At 38.6% G+C, this 21,701-nt stretch overlaps 1 protein-coding gene across 3 annotated transcripts in view; it reads right to left on the reverse strand.

The window, feature by feature from the left end:
- Positions 1-2,318: 2,318 nt before the first annotated feature.
- The window catches only part of LOC128253461 (opioid-binding protein/cell adhesion molecule homolog), a 29,885-nt gene continuing 10,502 nt past the window's right edge, over positions 2,319-21,701 (reverse strand). Inside the window, exons 5-11 of one of the 3 annotated variants that reach the window (XM_052981867.1) lie at positions 17,366-17,524; positions 14,781-14,909; positions 13,800-13,934; positions 11,894-12,043; positions 10,148-10,234; positions 9,801-10,082; positions 2,319-4,055 (exon numbers count right to left, since the gene is read on the reverse strand). In XM_052981867.1, the coding sequence (XP_052837827.1) occupies positions 3,874-4,055; positions 9,801-10,082; positions 10,148-10,234; positions 11,894-12,043; positions 13,800-13,934; positions 14,781-14,909; positions 17,366-17,524 (1,124 nt within the window). In that variant the 3' untranslated portion in view covers positions 2,319-3,873. Of the gene's footprint in view, positions 4,056-9,800; positions 10,083-10,147; positions 10,235-11,881; positions 12,044-13,799; positions 13,935-14,780; positions 14,910-17,365; positions 17,525-21,701 lie in introns of all 3 variants that reach the window. The other 2 variants (XM_052981866.1, XM_052981868.1) reach the window with 2 other exon arrangements.

A 21,701-nucleotide genomic window follows, 5' to 3' on the forward strand; every position in this document is an offset into this window, starting at 1 on the left:
TTCCAAAATTTTGTTATTGTTGAATCGTACATATATCCGGTTCCTGCTGATACTTAAGCTTCTGGTTTACTTCTGGAAAGACAATATAGAGTAAAATGACATTGGGGCCTCTTTTCTCGTCTTGATGATTAACTAAATGTCGATTTTAAACTTCAAACCTTAAACATTTATAGTGTGTGAGTGTCTATGCCGGCCGGAAAAAATAATGCATAAATGACCATATATGGGTGTGTGTCGATGCCAAAAGCCCCACTGCGTTCCAGAAATTTGAGAAACGTGTGTTTCTGGGATAGACACACACACATACAGTCACATTTTTTCCGGCCAGCATAAACACTCACAGACACAACACAAAAGAATTGTTAAAATTTTAAATACTAAAACGAGGACGGAAGCTAACTTGACAAGCCGAAGTTTTAATACCTTTGCAGACTTTGCCGAAGTTGCTAAAATTGCAAAACTAGCGAGAAGAATAACAAAAGTGAAGCAATTATTACTACGGCAGCTATAGGATATAGACGTTCAATCGGCAGGCGCATTTACCCTGCTCAAGTTATGCGTAAATAAATAAGACTTGAAAAAATTAACCCCGATTGAGGTATGCATAAAAAAATACGATTTGGAAAACTGCATGTCAATAGCTTTTACACTGCGCGCAATATCTTCCATTCTTGGAAGTTATATCCGATTGTTCCTATGGGCTCAATAAGATATACCCGTCCGATCGGGGCGCTTTTCAGACTTGATCTGGTACACATGTTTAGGACGACTGCTAAATTTTAGATCGCTTCCTTCAAAACTGAGCTCGCAAACGCTATTGAAACAGACAGACAGACGGACATGGTTGTATCGACTCCCCTATGATCCTGATCAAGAACATTTATACTTTATGAGGTCGGAAACGTCTCCATCACTGCGCTACAAACTTCTGACCAAAATTATAATACCCCCACTTATTTATTTATAGTTTAAAAAACACTTCTCACCTTTTCTTGCACTTCTTGCCAGCGGGACAACACGTGTCGAATTCGGGAGTTCGAATTTTGTAACTGTCCTTCCTTTATTGGATTTTTGTCGCCATCCTGCATGATTCTCTCTTTTTCGACTTGAGAGAACTTTCAAAGAAAGAAAAATTTAAAGTCTACCGTTTTTCAACATCAATGGTTAAAATGGAAATCTCTTGTAAATATCAAATGGACCAGTCGTTACCGAATTGAACTTTACGATTATTTTTTTGTGTGTTCCTGTTACATTTGTAATTTTACAGATTTTCAGAAATAATTTCTTGACCACATTTTTATACCCTTGCAGAGGGTATTATAATTTTAGTCAGAAGTTTGCAACGCAGTGAAGGAGACATCTCTGACCCTATAAAGTATATATATTCTTGATCAGCATCACTAGGCGAGTCGATCTAGCCATGTCCGTCTGTCCGTCTGTCCGTCCGTTTCTACGCAAACTAGTCTCTCAGTTTAAAAGCTATCTGCATGAAACTTTCCCAAAAGTTGTCTTTCTATTGCAGGTAGTATATAAGTCGGAACGAGCCGGATCGGACGACTATAGCATATAGCTCCCATAGGAACAATCGGAAAAATAAATGAAAAAAAAAATTATAACTTTTCTGTTTTTTAATTTTTTTTTAGTTCTTCGAGATATAGTAATGGTTAAATATTTCAGAGTTACGGTTTATATATCATCAAAATCGGACGACTATAGCATATAGCTCTCATAGGAACAATCATAAATATAAATAAAAAAAATTATAACTTTGCTGTTTTTAAATTTTTCTATAAGTTCTTCGACGTATAGTAATGGTTAAATATTTCAGAACTACGGTTTAAATTTCATCAAAATCAGACGACTATATTATATAGCTCCCATAGAAATAATAAAATTATATAAAATAACTATCTAATAATTGAGCTGCAAATCATCATTGCTTCAATGTTTTTAGACATATACGCAAGTAAATCATAATTTTAATGTTTTCAAAAATATTTAATTCTTGCAATAGCTGCTTCCTTTCTTGTTGAAACATACTCTACACGATTAGGCAAAACCAAAATCCTTTTTTGCATCGATGTTTGCTATTTCTTTCGAATATCGACACCATCGATACTATCGATAGTGGTATTCGTTGCTTTAGAAACCAAACTTTGCTTATTTGTTAATTATACAGCGCAATAAAATTACTGGTAATGCATAGTTGCGCTCTCACTTAGAATATTTCGAGGACTTGAGGATCTTAATGATTTTTATTTGGCTTAAAGACATTTCTTCTTCTAGTTAAGAATGCAAAGGAAAACACACATTTTTGTCTGAATTTTACATGATTTAAGACGGCATTTTTATTTCTTCCCAAATCAAGATGAAATTGTTAATGTTATATTTATTATACAGCTTGCAGTGCTCGGAAACTAAGCTAGAACAGGGTTTTTAATAAAAATATTTTTATCGGCTGAACTTAGATGACTTAGATCTAATTTAGGTTCGAGTCTCATTATGTAGACATGTATGTTGATATTTATATTCCTGGCCCCAGGCACTTACAGTGGCGGAAAAAATTAATAGAAACGACCATTTCTTTTGCACTTAAAGGCCAATTTCTAAATTTAAGTTTTTGACTTCAAAACTAACAACACGTAGAGCACTGATATTCATACTTTATTTCTGTTCCTTTAAGAGTTTCTTACTCCTTTATTTCTTGCAGTGTCTAGCAAATTGGAAACTAAACCCATGTTTGGGTTGGAAAATAAAACAGAAACGCGGCCGATTTAAACCGAATTTGCAGCTAAGAATCTGTATGTTACTAATTATTATTATTAAATTTCTTAGGGTAAGTTAAGCATACAATTTGAAATTTGGTGAAAAACCGTTTTCAAATACAACTTGTATGTTAAAAATGGGCCGCGAATTGTACTGCAGAGCTATTAAAATAAGTATAATAAAAAAAAGGAAAACAGAAGTTTAATGTTTTCCTGTATTTCTAAATAAACCCTCTGCTAAGGAAAAAAATAGTTTTTGGGTATCATTTTATCAAGGTGGCGAAGAGTGAAATGTTTTACTATCTTTCATTGCTTAAGTCGAAACAGGCCCATTTTTTTTGGATGTCGATCTGATACTCTGAATCTAAGAACAAATGTAGGTTCCAGATTTATTTAACATACTTAAGAGTTTATTACCGTCATATCATGAGTAAGACAGCGATTTAAAGCAGACATTTAGACAGGATAATGTCCCTATGCGAGTGTAAGGACATTTTTATAGTGAGAAACCGTTGAAAAAATCTAACGAATCCTGCGAGTTTCTATTATTTTTACCGCCACTGTATACTTTACCTTAAACTCACCCAGGCTGTTTTCATCTATAAACTATATTTATGTTCAAAACATTAAAAATAGTATGAAACGGTATTCATTTTGGTCAAATATAGTACAAAATGTATTATTTTAATCATACTCGGCAAAAAGATCTAAAACGAGTGCAATTATTTATTTATCGCAATGGAGAAAAAAAAATAACACTAATAAACCGGAATTATAAGGCCAGAAATATAAATAGCAACGCTTGTTCAATGCCTAAGACCATTTTTTTTTGGCTTAAGCCCTTATGCTTTACAATCTAATACTTTGTATTTCCGTTGCGAACTCCAGTTTCCTCCATTCAATTGCCGATCGTTCAACTTTTCGCTTATACTCTAGATTTACCTTAAACATCAACAACTTTTTACAGTAAGCAACTTTCCGAAAAGCACAAAAATTATAGATTTATCTTGACCAACACGATTTATGGGATATTGCTTACGAAGTAGTTTATCTTAGTTAGTCTAGCACTGGGTTTCCATGATGTTTTGTACACATTCCCTCGATTAGATTAGCCGGGCCACGCCCCCAAAACCATCGGAAGCGTTAGGATCGGCAAGTACGGTGCGAGACAGGATGCCCAGCCCTTCAGGTCCTGCATGCGATCCAGGTCGTCGGTCAAGGACTTGGCGTCATGCTTCACGGGGTGCGGGCTCTTGCCGTCCGAGCGATAGGAGGCGCTGTGATCGGATCCTGAAAGTGGAGGATGGGGATGGGATGTCTTCAATGATTGATTGAAATATTTATGGTTCTTTTGTGGACTCTTTGTTTTTAGTACGCTGACTCAATCAACTGACACATGCCACTTTATGGGGCGCCCTTCATGTTGGCGGGACTCGAATGTCATCAGCTGAATGTCCTTTTTCAATTATGCGCTTGCCACACGCCAACGAGCATAAACAATAGACCCAGGATGCGTTTATGACCAGCCATTTGTAGCAGGCGACAATGCGAAAGAGATAAAAGGAGCCCCGTACTCGGGATACAGGATACACAAACCCAAACTGTTTGTCAACTGGCAGAGCAGAAAGTATTGCATAAAGGGGACACAACTTTGCCTGCCCCACTTATTTATAACATTCTCACTTATACAGTTTCCCACTCAATCTCTTCGAGGGAAGCGAAAGTATTCCACCTCCCTCGCCCAACTCGCCCAACTTGCCCAACTCGCCATTGCTGGTATTTTGTTTCAATTTCACTTGGCAGCATCGAAAATTGTTTCGATTTTTATTGCTTAAGTGCGTTAAACCCTTGCGCTATGCATCCCAAACACGGAAGGGGACTTGTGGGAGGCATTCAGGACACATGGGAATCGGACGGCGAGTTTGCAGGAGGTGCAGGACTGAGTATTGTTCTTGCCATCAATTTATCGGGCAGTATTTTTTGGTGTTTTTTTTTCGAGTCGTCTTCCTTTTTCGGCTGTTTGTTTGTTTTGTTTGCCCGGAAATCTGGTTCATTGGACATTTGTTTGCCTGTTGGGGAACGGGGCGTTTCTGTTCTTCTTTGTTGCTCTGCCCGATTTGGTTTTGTTTGACTTTGACGAAAGGCCATTGGTCATTAGGTGGATGGCAAACAATTGTTTGCGGGAGATCTTGTTTGGCTTGAGCCTGCGAGCAATCTAAAGTATAAACATTCTAGGGATTACAGCCAGGTTGTGGCGCTTAAATTGGTTCGCGTATCAAGCTATCGCAAAAAATTCACTTTAAAGAGAGGCAAAAAACCAAAAAGTATCATTAGTGCGAAAATAATAAGTTCAAATTGTTGTGTTTTCATGATTTTTTTTAGCCTCTGATACTAAAAACACATTTTTTACTGTCATTAGTTTAGGTAGAGCATTTGGGGTGGTTGGGTCCCTCTATATAAGTACTCCAAAAAAATTACGTTTCTTAATGACAACAAAAAATTACAGAAGATGTGTAGTTTGAATTTAAAAAATATTTTAATAAAACAGAGAAGTCATTTTAGATTACGGTGGGTATGCAATTAGTGGTTTTTTGTTGCTTTCACTCTGTAAATTGGTGGAAAAATAAAAAATTAACTTTACCAAGCGAGTTAGGACATAGATAAACTTATTAAATGTATTTACCGGAAAAAGTGTAGGTTTTTTTATTGTGGCGCTCTCCTCTATTCAGACAAGCCAAAACCAAAAACAAGTAAATATACGGTGACCCCACAAACCTTAATCGAACTTCATTGCATTAAACGAACTTTGTCATAACTATGAAATATGGACCGACGGCGGGTCCTTCATTTTCGGAGCTGTTACCTTCGGTCCATCCAGGGACTTTTCGAATTGTTTTTAACGAGAACCCTTTTATTTTTATAACGGAAATGCGCAAATTGCTTTGCACCGGGTTGAGAATGTATTTGTCAGTCTGTGTGTGTGTGTGTGTGTGATTGTGATTGTGCCTGTGTGTCCCCGGCTTTTTTATTTTTCCATAAGCAGCTTTTCCACAAAACTCCTTTGGCTGCCGTTCCTGGCTGGCGTTGCCTTGCTTGTTTTGCTGGCGTCTGCAAACATTTCCATTTCCATGTGTGAAAGCAGGCAACACCAACACGCACCGAGGTCCTTCTGCTGCCGCCTGTGTGTGTGTGGCTGATTTTTATTGACGTTTGAGCATGTGTTTATGCGTAGCTCGGTGTGAGTTGGTCTCCCAACGGTGTCTTTAAAGAGCTTAGGCGCGGAGAAAGGGGGAAAGCAAATAAAGCCTGTTTGCCCAAGCAAAACGCTTTGCCCAAACAGAGCACTCTTAGAACTGCTCGAAACTTAAAGACGGTTTGCATGATTCGTCGGTCGATCCGCGGGGAGCAATAGGCCTAATAGAAACAAACTGCTTCTGCCTACGATACCCTCGTACCAAAAAGTCGGGGGCAATGATGGGTGGCGACTAGCTTTGGGCTCGGCCCCAACTCCAATAGGCAGCAGCTTTAACACCTCGATTTCCGAGCCTGTTGCACTTAAGGGGAGTAAGGAACACGCAGCCTGCACTCTGCACTTGAGACTCACTTTGGTCCTGGCATGCGTGATATTTATTGTGCGGTTTCCCCACTTCCCAAGCCCTGTTTTTCCCCCAAAAGGGCGGCTGCATGGCACGCGATGTCTGTTGCATTTCATTTACTTCATCATTTTTCATGGAGCGGCATGGAGAAGAGGAGGGCAGGATGGCAGGATGGCAGGATGGCCTGTGCAAATTATAGGCAAATTATTGCCAGACACTGAATGCTGAAGTAATCATCCGTCCGGATCCGAGTCGGATTCGGAGCCGGACCTCCAGTTTTCCCTGGCCGGGCAGCGCCATTTTCCTTTATTGCATTTCCTTGTAATTTGTGCCATATTGTTTGGCTGTTGGGCGCACAAATTAAATATGACAGCGACAAGAGGGAAGCACCAGCAGCTCCTGTGGTTGATTGCAACATTTTAATGACGGTTTAAGTGGCGGCCGAATGCATCTGCAGCACTTAATGGGCACACCGGTTTTGTGGCCTGGGCGAACTAAGCGCTGACCGAGCGAACGGGGAATCGACTCCATTGATAATTGGAAATGGAATTTAATTGGCATGCGGACAAGTGTTCGCACATCTGGGTGCAAGATAAACTCACTGAGATAGCCCGACCATTATAATTTAATGAAATTAGAGTTTTCATAGTAATTCGCTTATGGGAAATGTGCCTTTAAGTGGGTTTTCGCTTTTTCGTTTACTTATCCTATTGCAGGTGAGTAAATACCTACTTATTGATTGTGTTTGATTAATTTCAAAAGTCAACTGCAATTACTTTTTCAAAACGCACAGCAGGTGTTTGCAATTTCCTCTTATTGAAATACCTGAAGGCTTTAAATATGCAAAGGACAAACAGCAAGAATATTGGCATTTAACGCAGTTGAACACAATGTGATGAAACGTAAACATAATAAGAACTGAACAGAAATTCGAATTTTTAGGACATTTAAAAAGCGACCGAAAATAAAAAGTTGTTTAGATATAAATGTGATGAAAAATAAAAAAAAATTCAATTTTTTAATAAAGACTTTATTTTATTGAACTCTAAATTAACATCAAAAATGGTTTAAAGTAAAAACCATAAATTTATTACTCTTAAAATAGGCGTTTGGGGAGGCTTTTAATATATTTTTCAGAGGTTTACTGTTACGAAAGACTTTTTAAAACACCATTAATATCATGACTGATAATTATAATTTTTTTGTGATTTATATTTCATATATCGTAACTCATAATATGGTTTTCTAGAACCAAAAAATTAGGGTTGCATTTATAGTCTTTAATAACACTGTACAACAGCCTTAAAAATACATTGGTGTATATCACCCTCAGTTTTCGAGAAAAAGGACCTCAAAGTGCCATATTGTATACCATTTTTAGAATTACAATATTCATGTTAAGTTTTAGTTATTTTCAATAATTGCACTATAGCAAAATGACCATAGGTTCAGGAAGTAACATTCAAAGATTCCATAAGTTTTAATTTTTTTGTGGTTTTCTCGAAAACTGAGGGGGATGGAGAAATTCCAAGGATGAGGTCGTGTTCAGCACACCGAGATTTATTAGAGCCATAAATTCGCACCAATGTATTTGTCATCGTCCTCGATTTTTCGCTCAGTGTAACAGTTATTTTGTGATACAAATAAAAGTGTTTACATTTTGACTGGTAAAATTACAGTCTTTAATAAAAAAAGTTATACCTTTTACTATCCCTGCTTGAAAGTGAAAGCAGTGAGGAATGGGAAAACTTTAAATTTGAAAAAGCTTTCGAAAGCCGAGAATCAAGTGATGGCATCACTTTCGCTTAACACATTTCCATGTCCCCGCAAATAAATGAACGTTGTGTGTTGGGGGAGAATGGAGCGCTTTGGTCATGAAACTCCGCTTGTCGCTGGCGTGTTCCGCCTTAAAGTGTCAGCGGCCGGGCAAAAACAGTCGCGACATATGCAAAACGCGGCAACGATAAGCGAACAAGCCACCCCCCTCGGGCGGGTGTGGCTACCCAGCACTACACACTGTACACCATACACCATACACCATACACCGTACACATCCACCTCCTGGCACGATATGTGCAACATCTAGCAGGTAATAAATCTAACTGTAAACGCAGCGCTTACGACGTTGCATGCCGCGCTCGAGAGTTGTCGTCATTGCAGCACCCGCATCCAAGAGCCCCATTTACCAGCCCCATCTGCCACCCGTCTCCAAATGGATGGCCATCCTGCAAGGGATGCAACATTTCTGCTTTCTGCTTTTCTGCTTGCGTTTGCCAAAAACGACGACGGGATAAGTTTGGGGGCAGCTCCACCGCCTTGACGCCTTGTGTGCAATTTGTCTGCTATTTTTATATTGCGCTTTTCGGGTGGCAGCCCCTTTAACCGACGCCCACGCCCACACCCACGCCCACGCCCACCCTCATATTCAATTTGTTCGATTTGATTTTGTCGAGTGCATTTTATTTTTAGTCGAGCGCGTATGCAGAAAATTCCCGCATCGCAGCAAAGGGCCTGTAAAGTTTTATGCGTTCGCCCTTGCGAAGGGGCAAAAAAGGGAACATTGTCGCCAATTGTGCGATCGGCGGAGGAAGTGGAAATCGGAAGGCAAGTGTAAAACTTTATGCTTATCGATTGGCAGCTGCTCTACGGAGACGTTGACTTGCGCTTTAACCCACCAGTTCGATAGTTTCATAGGCACCTCGGGCTGACTGGATTTCTCCCTCCTCTTGGCCAGAACAAATAGCAGAATCCCATTATTATTTATTATGATTGTACATTACGATGGTCCGCATTAGCAGCACATTATAGCAGACACACTGTCAACTCAGCAACTGGGGTGAAGATTAGATGGACACCGAATAGATCCCAGAAACCTTGCCGTTGCATGCCAGAAAGTCGTATTTTCTCTCACAACGCGACAAAAAGAACACGCCAGCGGACAGAAAGAGGAAAGATACAATACAAATACTTTCATATGTGTTGGCCAAATATTTATACTCTTTCGCAATTGTTGGGGGTGTATATTGGACCATCAGAGCCTCTATTTTTATATAGAGTTATAGTCATTGTAAAGCCTTGATTTATATTCCTTTTAATTATGGAAGACCACGTTGATATCAACCTTTGATAGAGTTCCATAGGTATTATTTTGTACACGGTATCTGCAGGTCAGTCCCTTCCCCACATGCCAAGGTTCCCTCGCAGCGTGAGCCAAAAGTATCTATATCTAACAAGTGGCGACAACGACATGCCAGAGACCCTTAAGCCAAGCAGCTAAAGTCGTTATGATTTGTCATAAGCATAAAATAAATGGCCAAATATTTATGGTGTGCTACAGCGCCCCCAGAGAGGGATTTCCCATCAATTGCCGGGCCTGCGAGTGGCTTAACGGCCCGATTCCCCCTGAGCTGGAACTCACAGCTCACAGCTCACAACTCACCGAGATTCGGCTGCTGCTGCTGCTGCTGCTGGTGCTGCTGCTGGTGGTGATCCCTTCCCCGCGAGGAGGACGAGGAGTGGTGATCCTGCGAGTTCCACAGACTGGACGTGGCCCCCACGAAGACGTTGTTCAGTCCGGAGGAGGCCTGATCCAGGCCCTTGTTGTTGGCCTTGCCGCGCTGCAGCTTCGTGCTCTGCTGCCCGCTGCCCGGGTTGAAGTTGTACGGGTTGTTGTTGCTGTTGCCATTCGCGTTCTGGTTGCCGCTGCTGCCGTAGCGTTGCTCTGCGATTGGGAGAAGTGGAAAAAGGTCGTCGGAGATCGGGGATGGCCAAAGACCGGGTGCTCACCTTTGTTGTACTTCACCAAGACCACGGGCACTGTGTTGATCGAAACGGTCGGAGCCATTGTCGTCATCGTGGTGGTCTGCGGAATGTCTGTGGAGGGCGAAAGGCCTGATTTAGCGATTCAAATCAGTATTTCAGCCGGAGAAGCCCAGCAGTGCTGAAACCTAATCTATACCTGAACTTGTTGCATTAAAAACTCTGGTATATCTTTTTCTGTTTTAAAAACACGGTTTTCAGCCCTTGGCTCAAACTAGGCTAAGAATAACTTTGGTAGCCATATATATGGAAGGTTAAACTATCTTGATTTAAAATTCGAGTTTGCTTTCTTAGTAAAATTAAATTGACATCAGCTACATTTCCAAAGTCATTTCAATTTGTCATATCTACAACATTATTTCAAGTATTCCTATTTGTTAAGTTCAACATATGTCTTTGGTTCAAACTTGGCTAAGTCAAAGGTTTGAGAATAATCATGGTAGCCATTAATTAACATGATTTTAAAATCGATTTCTGAATGCTTCTTTTTAAACGAGTGAAAACTAAGATTGCGAGAACAATAAAATTAAGATCAGCTACATTTCCAAAGGCATTTTAATTTTCATATCTACAACATTATTTTAAGTATAAGAAAGCAATTAAAATTAATATTTAGGCCCAGTACTCAGGATACAAAAAGAGCTTCCAAAACAAAAATGCCACTTGCACTAAGGTAATTACTTTTATGTAATTTATGTGTAATTGGCTTACGGTCATGATGGCTAAACCGAAACAATAATTTTATCTATCAATATGTTTATGTGACTATTAAAACGAATAGAAACTAATGCTAATGGCTGCTGTTACTGCAACATAAGTGGTCAATGATATAGTTATTTAATATTGCATTTTCATATTAGCCTGACATTTTAGTACAAAGTGGGGGCTATGGCTTGCCAATCCTCTATGACCGCGGATTTGTCATTTTGATTCGAATTAGTGAGGTCGCCAACTGCGCCAGGACTTTTAACGCAGAAGGTTATTACATTTTTATCATCTGTTGCGAAAGATTTAGTGATTTTTTAAATTAATTTTTGAATTTCACACAAAGCAGTTACTTATATTCGACAACAGTCGATAGCTCAAGAAAGTGTTGCTTGAATAGTATTTTTAGTATTTTTTTCTTTGGTAGCCGGAGTACCGCTAGCCAAAATCCAAAACAAAATTGTCTACCAAAATTTTTGTGAAGTTTTTTGAGCAGTTTTGGACAAAGTTCTTTTGCCAAAGTTTCCTTTTAAGAAGTCACCATGGCTCTTAAAGACAAAAAAGCAGCTGCACTTCGCGAGATATTAAAAATAACAATAAACGTTGATTTTTGTCTGCTCTTAGTGCCAGGATTAAGCAAACATTTTGACTTTCTCTACACAAGATTGGAGGAAGGGTTACGGGCCGGAATAGCCTGCTGCTCGTAAATCAATCACTGACACTGAGAAACGGTCACCTTCGAACTCCGAACGACCCTTTGTTTTACCAGGAATTTATCAGGCAAACACACATTGCTGTCGGCTCCCGCAGAGTCATTGACTTAAATTAATTAAAAGCTCCGGCCGGGCAAATAGTTTGCGCCTAATTGCCAGGGGCGCTCTGACTTATGGCCATTGTTGTTTGGGCTTTGGTTCTGGTTCTGGTTCTGGTTCTAGCTATGGATATTGTTATTGCCATTGGCACTGCCAGGGCATTCATGTAGTTATTGTTACTTACGCCAATACTTACGGTACAGTTTGATCGCGCCGTCTGTGTCGCCAAGGGAGTTTTTGGCCACACATCGATAGGCCCCGAAGTCCTGGATGTCCACTTCGAATATGGTCAGGCGCATGGTTATTTTGTACCCCGATTCAAAGGTTTCCGGCACAAAGCGCTCGCCTGAAAGCAGAAACGTAGGGCATTGTAAGAGGGCTTTTCCTGAAACCGCAGTGCACTTTGGCCCCTTTCTAGTCGAACTTACTGCCTCCTGCCTTCTCCTCCTCGCAGCTTCTTGTCAAAGTAATTTAACTAGGAAAGAACTTTGCATTCGCCCTACTCAACGCAACTCAACTCAACTCAACTCAACTCAGCTCGACTTAGCTCAGCTCAAACGGATCCAACTGGGGCAGACCCAAGTTGGTCTTGGTCTTGGTTTTGGTCCTGCCGTGCCAAATGGTTCGTTTTAATTTATACAAAAACAAGTCTGCAATGGGTATTGTTGCTTGTCCCGTTTTGTTTGTCATGCAGGTTTTGATTTACGTTTGATGTCGGTTAGATTTAGTAGCACTAAGCCGAGCATTACATTCTGTCCAGGTTCGGTAATTGTTATGCATGCCGGCTGGGCGACTGATTACCCCAGCAAAATGCCATTGTGACGGCCCAAGCAGAGACGAAGATTCGGACCTCTTCTTGATTAGAAATAATTGGGTTTCGGGGGGCTAGAGCGGGCAGTTCATTAAAGTTGCTCTCCGCCAACTGGGCACTTTCGCCGCCTAATCAAGGGCCTCTTTAAATGGCTACACTTGAAGGTTTTGCTGCCACTCGCACTGTTTTTGCGGTTATGGAAAACCTTCTGACTATCTCACAACTAAAACAGAAAACTCCATTAAAATCCAACGGCGGTCGGACAGTTGCCGGCAACTGCTTCTGACTTGAGGTCATTTTCAATCACTTTTTCCCATTTTCTCCGCTGGCAAAAAACAACTTGAAAATAACTGGAAAAAAGAAGAGCGGACGAACTGCATGTCTGTGACTTTTTCCGCCGGCCTCTATGCCGATGACGATGCCTTTTCCCGGCCACGGGGCGCTAGAGGGTTAAGTGGCACGGGGGGCACTACCGCAGTTATTCTGCGACCGCGGATTCGAGTGTTCGGCTGAATGTTTATTTTTTCCATCGCTTTTTCACTCGTGCTCTGTAGCACTTTTTGTCATCGTGCTCGGTCCATTTCTCAGTGAAGATGAGTGGGGGAGTTGAAGAGGTTAAATGAAGAGATGGACCCATCCATCGTTAAAGGCCCTTAGAAAATTAAATTGAACGTACTGGTTGAGAGGTCGGGCAGAGCAAAGCCCTTGACTATTGGAATTGAACTGCGAATAATACACGGTTGATAGAGACAGTTATTAATTTAATAATATCGTTGCAAAGATTCCAAGCAAGCCCTTTCAGAATCTCATTTTGGCGGTATTGGATTTGCACCAATTTCTAGTATAACTTTATCTGAAGCTTTTTCTTAATTTGAAGGCCTCACTGAAAATATAAAAATTTATTTTGTTTTTGGCTAACAAAAATATCTCCAGAGTCAGGCTCAACAGACTACAAAACTGTAGGTATGTGCAAATTGAATTCAAGCAGAAGAATCTTAATTGAAATATGAAGCTTTTGAGGATTCGCCGATTGAGGTGCCACTGGGACCTCAAAACTATATATAAAAGTGCTTAAAAGTATGCAACAATTTATTTAAAGTTTATAAGTACTGTGGTTTTATTTTGAACGACGAATTTAATTTTTGTAGAGCATACTTTTGGAGTGGTTTTTATTTTGCATTGTAAATAATAGTAACTAAGTTTAGTTTTACCGATTCCTAAGCCTCCAATGGGTTAAAAGTTCATTGATATCCTGGCAAAGATTATGTTCACCATTTGCAGTGTGACTTACCCGGCACGATAATCGTATCGTTCTTCATCCAATAGTTTATGGACTTGGGATACGCCTCCGACTGGCATTCCAGGGTTATGTTCTGGGTGAGCGCAGCGCCGACTAATTGATTTTGTATCCAAATCATGGGGGGAACTGTAAAGAGCAGAGAAATACCAGAGCCAGGCGTCAGCAGAGGGGATAAACGCTGAGGGCAGATATGTGGGCCGAAGTTTTGCGTCAGGTGTGGAATGTGTGAGCGATTGGACGGAAGTGTGGGTGGGTACCCACCCACGAAGGAACAAAGAATTCCCATTTATAGAGAATTCCGTTCGTTATCGTTATTGTTTTTCTAGTGCTTTATGCTGCCGTTTGGCAGTCCGCTGCGGTTGCCATTTATTGTTTCCAACTAATTGCTTTTTAATTTTATAGCAAAGCCACAAAAAATGCTTTTGCAATCGGAACGGACCTGAAGCGATCCGAACCGAACACAAAACAATTGCGGTTGGCTAACCGAGGAGTACTCCTCCAGAGAAACTTCTCTGGCAGCCCGGCTTAAATATGTGCCGTGAACTTACCTAACAAATTGTTGGGCAATTTTAATTTTTATTTAATTAGCGAGAAGGAGCCAGGCAAAGTGCCCTGAAAATGCTAACTAGCTGCCAGAGGGCGGGGAGATGAGCACACACTTAATTATTTGCTTTATGCTTGGAACCTAAGAGTATACAGCATTTTCCGGAACCCCACCCCCATACCCCACTCACACTCGCAGTGGAAAATTAAAATGCAGGGCATATTTAGCATGGCAAGATTTCGAGTGGGGCTTTGTGTGAGTCGCAGTCTGTGACTGTGTCTGGTGTTTTCCGCTGCGGTCTCGTCTGGAGCACCCTGCTCCCTGCTCCTGCCCCAAAAGCAGCAGTAGCAGCATGCGGTGTCCTGGCGCAGAACTATAAATATTTAAATATGCTAAAATTGATGGCCCGCCCCGCCCCGAGTACTCACAGTGCACAATGAGCATCACACGCTTGCTGACTGTTGGCGGGATGCCATTGGAGGCGATGCAGAGGTAGGCGCCCATGTTCAGCCGGTTCACTTTGGCGATGGTCAGGAAGGATCCGTTGAAGGCGACGGCTGGGAATGGTAAAGAGGACAGACGACGGCTATTAATATCGGGTCCACCGCTAGACATATCTATTGCGGCAATCGTTTCTTGAAGCTAAAGGATTCCGTAGAAACTCCATAATCGCATTCACACAAGAAGGCCAAGCTAATTAAATCACAGAGTGGCTTTCAAACTGCCTCGACACAAGTATTATTGTTATATTAGTATTATTAAACAGTGTTTTTGTTTTCAAATTAGCTTGATACCACTAGATTCAATTTTGTATTATTTTCGCCAGTATGCTAATAAAAATTTCATAATAACACTGCCACTTGAAGATAGGATAATTTCACCGCATATGCAAGACATAAAATGTTTCTTTTTACATGTTTCTACAACCAGACTTAATTGCCTGAGCGTATACACAAAATCAAAATTTAGTTGCAACTTCGTAAATAAAAAATTTATCTCAAAGTTATTAAATTTTTAAAATAATTAAGTTAAAATATATGTTGTTTTTTACTTTATTATATTAAATATAAATAAACACTTGTCCAATTGTGTGCCTTTTACCTTACATAAGTACTTATATTCACAAGTACCTTGCGTTAACCTAGATCCAAAACACTATTAATAAATCGACTATATCATGACAAAAACCTATGAAAAAAAATGAAGTTACGACTTTTCTCATTTTTTCTTGGATGTGAACACATTTAAAATAATTGTATTAATTGCCAAAATATAACTGCCAAGTAATATGTTTTTGTCTACATTTTCTGCGTTTGCTGGACATGCTTCGAGTGCAAGATAAATTGAACCTTGTTTCTATTGGAGTATTTCATGCATAGCCAAAGTCACACCAAAAGTTTTCACACTATATCTTTCCTGAATGAATAACTGCTAGGATTGTGTTCACCAATAAAGATGGTTTAACTGAAGTTAAATTTTAATTTGATTCGGGCATAACAGGGTTAATTAAAATACAAATCTATTCGCCATTACTGAAGGTTAAAAAACCAACATGCAATGCTAACTTAAAAGTCTGTCGGTCAATGCATGGCTTCCCTTTGAAAGAACTAAATGGAGGCGAAATCCTTTTGGCTAATTCAGTGCAAGGCACATCTTCGGCATGTTTGATAGTTCCGCACCAGTGCCTTCTATTACCTCATTGCATCCATCTTGTTTGCTATAAATTCCTGATATTTGGCAATAAATATCTAAGTACAATTTCTCCTGGGCGAATAAAACCCCAAACCGGTTGCGATTTCGATCTACCTTTATTTTGTTTTAACTACAAGTCGCTGCGCATATAGCAGCGATTAAAGGGTGCCCGAAATTCACCCTAGTGCGGAACGTTCAAACCATTTTACTTCCATCAACCAAAATAAAGCAAATTATGGAGCTCAGATTTGTTATTATTCGAGCAGCACACACGAGTTAATTATCGAGGAGGGAAAGTAGCTTTAAAATGTTTTGAAATGAAATTTAATGCGGGGAAAACACGCTTGGGCTAAAACAATCCCAAACCAATTAGCATGTGACCAGTGATGCCAGTAGTTGAACTCCCGCATAAGCTAGATTCTGGATAAACAAAGGCTAAAAGGACGATATGATACCCATTACTCAGGTTATTAATTTTAAAATAATTATTCCCCAGAAAACAGTTGGGTGGCGCCACCTGTCGAACTGAAGATTCACTGCATCCAGCTAAGTGCATTTTCTAAAATCCACAATTTAACAGCTTTTCCTAAAACTTGTAAATAAACGGTTCAACCGTGTTTCAGATTTCAGATTTAATTTAAATATTAATTAACAATAATTAGTATTATTTAAATTAAAGTGAAAAACTAGTTCCTATTTGATTTAAATTAACTTTATTTGAGTTAAAACTATATGTTTTTAAATGGTAAAAGCAAAATAATGGAATAGTAAAAAAATATATGGTTATTGAATTCAACAATTTATATTTCATTTTTAAATTAAATATTTAATAATAATATTTAATATTAAAATATTTGAATAAACGTGGAAAATGTTAGATCAGTAATGGTTAATTTTTGTTTAATATGCAATATATTTATGTTTAATTTGGTTTAAATTTAAATGAATTTTCAGATATTAAAATAAAGAAATGTTCCTTTTCCATATTTCAATTAGAATATAAACTACATTTTCCTATATTAAAATCAATTCCCAAAATTTTGACTACAATAAAAATAAGCAATACAAGTAGGTAATTTTGTACTATATACTAATAAAACAGGTTTAAGTGCTGCTCATTAAATATGAAACATAAGAGCTGGACATGCTAGAATTCTCGATACTATCTTTGCTTTCTATAGTTTATATGTGGACTACATAGACTTAAATATATGCTTGCTGACGGAAAAAAGCTGTGTATAGTTTGTAAAACAATTCTACACTTAAATAAGCTAGATCTGGCCTGAAATAGGCTAAACTGGCCTCACTGCAAGCGACTCACCCTCTGCTCCGTTTGGGAGCGGTATCAGCTCGCCACCTTCGCGTCGCCAGGTTATCGTCGGAGTTGGAGATCCCGTCGCGGCGCACTTGAGGGTCACGTTGGAGCCCTCACGTATTACCATATCGGTGCTGGTCGGGTAGTCCAGTATGTCGGGCGGCACTGTGGGTGGACGCCAAAACACGTGCCCACATGTACGCGGAGATACGAAGTTTTAAAGCGGCGTATTATTCATGCGAGTTGTTTGCGTGAATTGTTCGCCAGGTGTCAGACAGTTGGCAGTAGGTTGAGTTGCAGTTTGTTAGCGGTGATGAAGTTGTTTGCAAGAAAGAGAGGAATTTAATAAAGGCATTGTCATTATGTTATGTTAGCTACTGTTGCACCTAAATATTATAAAAACAATACAATCTCAAATTAAAACGATTGCTATTATGTTACTAGTCTGCGGAAACATATCCATTGAGAGAAAGCCACAGTAAAAGCAACAGTTTCATTTTTATTTTGCGCATGGCAAGCCATAAGGTAGCTCTACAGTTTCTGGAAACTTGGCATTTATGTCTGTATGCACCCTTTGCCCAGCACTGCAATTAATTATAATTTTACGCTCGACTATTCTGCACTTGCCAAAAAAGAAAAAGTAAATAGCCCGAAAATAAATGATGGCCCAAACAGCATGCAAAGAATATTGATCAACTTATGGAAACCCCTTTTATATTACATACATTTAAGTGTCCTTCAGGAAAATTTCCTTAGCTTAAAGAATAAAGAACTCTTTGAAGTATTGCGTTAGCTTTTTACCTTTTCGTAACATAGAGTAAGTTTCTAAATTGATTTCCTTCTATTAACAGCACTTTATTTTTTTATTGCCTTTAACATCCCTCCAAAGCTCCCGAAAGCCAAATTATGACTCACACACAATGTAACTTTGAAGTCTTCATGCCAACAATGATGTGCATGTTTTACAAAATGTACTGTGACTTTTCACCCGGCCCACACACAGCTGTATCCGTCATGTCCTACAAATTGAATGTAGGCTCCGCTCCAGCTGCTTTTGCTTTCACCTGTGTTGACTTTTCCTTTAATAGCTCGACTCATGTCACAAAGGCAGCTATAGAGGGGGCGGCACAGGTGGGTGTGGCTGGCAATTTCTTTTCTTCGCCGCCATTATTGTGCGCGGCGTGAGCTGATAAGTTATGAAATCAGGTGAAATGATGTGTGATTAAGTTGACGGTACAGAAATTAATTTCAATTGGATTGAGATGACGGAAAATAACAGATATGAGTTTGACTGATTTAGGGATTTTCGATAAGAGCTACAACTTAAAGCGTTAAATGCCAACAAAACTTAAATATTTTGAGAAAAAAATCAGCAACAAAGCTGGAGATTAATACCTTTTCCTTGAATTCAGGAAAACCATAAAAATCGCATTTGAAAGTATCCGCAAAATTGATATTTGTTTTATCATTTATTCACATTTTTATACCCTTGCAGAGGGTATTATTATAACTTTGCTGTTTTTTAAATTTTTTAGTTATTCGACACATAGTAATGGTTAAATATTTCAGAATTACGGTTTAAATTTCATCAAAATCGGACGACTATAACATAAAGCTCCCATGCAAGCAATAAAAATATAAAAAAAAATTTTTTTTAATTTAACTTTTTTATTTTGTAATTTATTTAATTATTCTGCAGAATTACGCTTTTAATTTTATTAAAATCGGAAAACGATATCATATAGCTGCCATAGGAACTCAAATAATTGAGCTGCAAATCATCATAGCTTCAATGCTTTTAAACCTACACGCAAGTAAATCATTATTTTAATGTCTTCAAGCATATTTAATTTTTGCAATAGCTGCAAGGGTATATGAACTTCGGCTTGCCAAAGTTTGCTTCCTTTTATGTTTAAGCTGTTTTTAAATCAGCTCGTATATTTCTGTGGACCCAGTGCAGCTCTTCGGACAGTGGTTGACCCTTGCGCTTGGTTCAGCCCGAGCCCATTTAACCATAGCCAAAACGTCAGTGAGAGAACATATTGCTTTATATAAACTATTCAATGCCTGGCTGGCTTCTACACTCATCCCAGTACGTACGTTCGGCTCAACAAAAACAATCATCGCTAAAAACAACAAACTAGCCGTAAAACTAGGCAAAACAAGACCACAAAACTTCAGCGAGGAAAATGTGAGAAAAATACGGAAATTTGAATCAAAATTTGTTTTCTGGCAGTATTTGTCGGTTGTTCCATTCTATTTTTATGATGCATTTTAGTGACGTTTTTTAAGAGGATTTAACGATTAACTTAGTTTGTAGCTAGCCAAGGGATTTAAAATTGCAGTCTTGTTATTACACAAAATTTAAGATTGTTCTCAAAAAGACTTTAATATTCAAGTAACCTACTCATATCAACGTGTCTCGGAAAGGTCAAAAACTAAGTTTCAGTTCTGGATTATATAAATCATTTTAGTTTTGCTAGCTAGTGAAAAGTTATATTTGTATAGTTCCTACTCCCAATTATATCACTGTGGACAGTCGTGCACGTAGTGTCTATGAGCATAGGAAAGAGAGTCCGCAAGGAGACTACCATAAACAGCCGCAATATTGACATTCAGCCAAAAATATTTCGATCTTAAAAAAATCAAATTGCAATCAAAAGGTATCGTGGTGGTGGAAGTGCGACAACAAGAAAGAACACTAAGACGAGTTCATCGACTTTTAGATACCCGTTACTCAGCTAACAAATTTCAAACAAATATTGACCCACAAAACAATCGGAGTTTACGTGGCGCCGTCTGTCGATCTGCTCAGTCAATACTAGAAACTAAGAGCTTGCAGCACCCCACCCCCCGCTAACACATTTTTCGTTCTGCCTCTCTACTGAAGCGATTACCGGCAGAGCATCGGCCGAGCAGCGGCAGAACCGGCAGAGAGGCGCAGAGGGACGGAAAAGCGGCGGTAGAGGACATAATAACCCAAGAACTTAAAAAACAAAATGGCAATATACCCTTTACTCTACGAGTAACGGGTACACAAATAACGAAATCGTAAATAACATTCGAGCACAGAGAAAATTCTGACGTTAAGAAATTGAGAATTTAAATTCTTAAAATGGGGATGCATTCATTTTGAGTTCAGATTTTGCTTAAGAACTCACATTGAGAATATAACTACTCATTTTAAGAAAGAATACTTAAATTGAGGATATGTGTGCATGAATTTTGAATTTGACAACAAAAGTTAATTATTAAATTAAAAAAAAATTAATTAAATGAAAAAAAAGTTAGTTTTTCTTTTAAAAATTAATAATAATGGTTACATTATTTATTATCATTGATTGTTAAAAGGTCTCTTTTGTTTTTTTTAGAATTTGTAATTCGCGATTTTAATAAAATACTGGTACACACTTTACCCCATATTTCAAAATATTGGAACCTTGTGGCACACTTTTCGGGGGCTATTTTTATACCCTTGCAGAGGGTATTATAATTTCAGTCAGAAGTTTGCAACGCAGTGAAGGAAACATCTGCGACCCTATAAAGTATATATATTCTTGATCATTATCACTAGGAGAGTCGATCTAGCCATGTCCGTCTGTCCGTCCGTCTGTCCGTCCGTTTCTACGCAAACTAGTCCCTCAGTTTTAAAGCTATATGAATGAAAGTTTCCCAAAAGTTGTCTTTCTATTGCAGGTAGTATATATAGCATATAGCTCCCATAGGAACAATCGGAAAAATAAATTAAAAAAATTATAACTTTGCTGTTTTTTAATTTTTTTTTTAGTTCTTCGACGCATAGTAATGGTCAACAATTTTAGAATTACGGTTTAAATTTCATCAAAATCGGACTACTATAACTTAAAGCTCCCATAGGAACAATACAAATATTAAAAAAAATTTTTTTTTTTTAATTTAACTTTTTAATTTTGTAATTTTTTTTTACAAATTCTTTATGATTAATTAATAATTTGACAGTTCAGAATTACGCTTTTAATTTTATTTAAATCGGAAAACGATATCATATAGCTGCCATAGGAACTATCAAATAAGCTTCATATAGCTTCAATGTAAACATACACGCAAGTCAATCATAATTTTAATGTTTTCAAGAATATTTAATTTTTGCAATAGCTGCAATGGTATATGAACTTCAGCTTGCCGAAGTTTGCTTCCTTTCTTGTTTTTCATTTTACGTGTCTAAATTGTGGAAAATGAATAGCTTAGACAAATACATGTTTCAGGCTTACACAAATTAGAGTCAAAATCTTACTAAGAATAAGCTTAAGAACTTTATCATTTTGATATGTGCATTTTTAGCTCCAAATTACCTTAAAAGCGG

Source organism: Drosophila gunungcola, assembly GCF_025200985.1.
Source record: "Drosophila gunungcola strain Sukarami chromosome 2L unlocalized genomic scaffold, Dgunungcola_SK_2 000008F, whole genome shotgun sequence".
Classification (NCBI taxonomy): Eukaryota; Metazoa; Arthropoda; class Insecta; order Diptera; family Drosophilidae; genus Drosophila; species Drosophila gunungcola.